General features: G+C 47.5%; 1 protein-coding gene across 1 annotated transcript; it reads right to left on the minus strand.

Moving 5' to 3' along the window:
* Positions 1-312: 312 nt before the first annotated feature.
* Positions 313-1,969, minus strand: LOC116721889 (leucine-rich repeat extensin-like protein 5). Its single transcript, XM_032565918.1, has one exon. It carries the CDS (start codon positions 1,967-1,969, stop codon positions 1,142-1,144), a length of 828 nt encoding a protein of 275 aa, XP_032421809.1. The 3' UTR covers positions 313-1,141.
* Between the last annotated feature and the right edge of the window lie 815 nt (positions 1,970-2,784).

The following is a 2,784-nucleotide window of genomic DNA, read 5'->3' on the forward strand; positions in this document are numbered from 1 at the left end:
ATGCTGATGATGTTGTGCCACATTTTGATGAAGTGTCTGAGCTTTCTTCATCAGAAGAATGGTCTTCAGATGAAGAAAGCTCTGAAGATGATACTGAATTTGACCCTGACCATTATGACAGCATTTACACTAAGAACATTGATGCTTCCTCTAAGGATGAGGAAGTTCCTTCTGGAAGCCCAGATGCTGAGGATACGTGGACAGAATTTGGAGAAGTGTATAAGTTTTCTTCATCAGAGGAATCATCTTCTGAAGAAGAAAACTCAGAAGATGGAAATCAGAATGACACCAATGATTTCGACACCATGGATGTAAATATTTACCCAGCCATGTATTTTTGCAAATTCTCCAACTCCTTTTTTAACTGTTGGATGAATTCCACAACGCAAAGCATAATTAATTTGACTGTTGTCAGAAGGTTTGTGGCTCAGCATCCTGAGGAGATTTCTGAACTTTTTTCAGCGACACCATTGTTTGCAAGATATTTCTTTACAGCAATGTGCCATCCAGGAAGAGACTTTCCTGCACATGAAGTGTTTGCTGTTCAGAATGAACTCATTGATATTCTGAAGATTAAGGATGTAAAACATCAGGACAGGCCAGGAGTCCTTTTGTTTTACATGTTGCACTAGCTGGCGGAGTGTGGCATCTACACAAACGCTAAATTATATACAACTGACTACTGTGAACATTGTCAGAAGTGTTCGCGAATTATTCGTGACCTTGGTCCTGTCGTTCCTCTGCCAAAGGAACAAGTAAATGACACCACATCAACTCTTCTGGAGGATTATTGGAATGGAATTTCAGAAAGTTGCGATACCTGCAAGTCCAACAAAAAGAGGAATTGCTTTTTTAATGACACTGATGTGATGACCCTGATACTGCCATGGCCAGACAGTCCAGATGATATCAGACATCCTGTGATACCTGACCCAACCCTGGAAGTTCCTGTAAAAAATGGAACTCAGTTATATCATCTGTCCTCCGTCATTTGCTGGAGACATTCAACTACTTCTGACACCAGCAGCTTTTACACATATCTGATGTGTGGAAAACTGGTGTTTAAGGCGGAGGATGAGCGGGTATCACTGGAAAAGATCGACTGTGCAGCTGACGTTTGCAGCAATGGGTACGTCTACATCTATGAAAAAGCCACAGAAGGACAGGACGAATACAGTGTAGGGCTCAAAGTCTGAAAAACAAAACACAACAAGGGTGGGTGGAGGGGCGCAAGACGGGGGGCTAGAGTCCAAATAACAACAAAAAACAACCCAACAGGGTGGGCGGAGACACAGGAAGGAGCCATGAGTCCAAAAACAACAGAAAACAACCCATCAGGGTGGGCGAAGGCACAGGAGATGGAACCCGTGGGGAAAGTCCGGCAGGCATCCGTCGCGTGGGAGGTCCGGCAGGCGTCCGCGGCGCCAGAGGAGGTCCGGAGGACGTCCATGGTGCTGGAGGCGGAACCCACGGGGGAGGTCCGGAGGATGTCCGTGGCGCTGGGGATGGGAACCAGGAGGTGCGGCGTAAAGACAGAGACAGCACGATGACACCAAATGAGACGAGGACCTGACAAGGGTGGGCGGAGACACAGGAAGGAGCCGAATGTGGGTCCAGCGGGCAACGTCGGTGCTGGGGCCGGGCCCCTGGAGGCTGGTCCGGAGGTCAACGTCGGCACAGAGGCCAGGCGACGTCGGCGCAGGGACCGGGCCACAGGAGGCGGCGACAAGGAGTCTCTGGGAGAATCTGGAGGAGCACTAGGAGGCTGGTTCTCGGGAGGAGCACTAGGGGGTGACGAGGAAACATTGGGAACACTAGGGAGCTCGGAGGAGACGCTAGGGAGCTCGGAGGGAACGCTAGGGAGCTTGGAGGGAACGCTAGGAAACTCGGAGGAACTAGGAAGCTCTGAAGGGGCCGAGAACCCACTAACTGGGCCTGAAGGCTCACTTACGGGGACAGGCCACGCCATCAGCCACGCAATCAGCCGCGCCCCCTGTCGGCCCGGTGTCAGGCGACCGCCTGGAAACCCATCACCATGGGGACCGGAGCGAAGGCGATAGTGGGCTCTGTTCGCCGAGGGGCTGGAGCAGGCTTAGGAGCAACGGCTGCTGCGGGCGTGGGAGCGGCAGCTGCAGCGGTGACGACTGGAGGTGTGGAGGACGCAGGGGCTGGAGGCACGGAGACAGCAACGGCTGAAGGTATGGCGAGGGCAGGAGAAACAGTCTCTGGAGCTGCAGGAGAGGGGGCTGCTGCGGGCTCTGGCCGCTAATGAGTAAATCAGCCGACTGACCAACCTGGTCTTAAATTAGAGTTTACATGTTCAGGCTTTAACATTTCAAAGGATATAATATGCAAGTACCATTCAAACATTGGCGTATCATGAAAAAAATATGTATATATATATATTTGTTATCATTTCAGAAAGTGAAACTAATAGAAAATATAAATTCATTACACAACACAGTGAAATCTAAAGAGGTTATTATAATTTAAGATTATGGTTTAAAGATAGTAAAAAATTGTGTTTCAGAAAACTTGCAAAATGTATGTTTTCTATCAATGCTACAATATTACCAACAATAGATCAGTAAATGAACAGAACAGAGTTTAGCTTTTCGTATTATTAATTATTCTAACAGTGTTTTTATTTAATTTTTTACCACTGTACATTGTGTATACAATTTTGTGTTTCATAAGCAGCTTGATGTCTTGATGGCTCATCATATGAATGTTTTCTGCATGTTTATTCAAATAATATCAGAAGTGAAGAAAATCTTTTCCTTT

Source organism: Xiphophorus hellerii, chromosome 6 (genome assembly GCF_003331165.1).
Source record: "Xiphophorus hellerii strain 12219 chromosome 6, Xiphophorus_hellerii-4.1, whole genome shotgun sequence".
NCBI classification, from domain to species: domain Eukaryota; kingdom Metazoa; phylum Chordata; class Actinopteri; order Cyprinodontiformes; family Poeciliidae; genus Xiphophorus; species Xiphophorus hellerii.

Bases quoted from the DNA above. Each gene is read 5' to 3' on its own strand.
- LOC116721889 (XM_032565918.1), bottom strand. From the start codon at position 1,969: ATGGCGTGGCCTGTCCCCGTAAGTGAGCCTTCAGGCCCAGTTAGTGGG.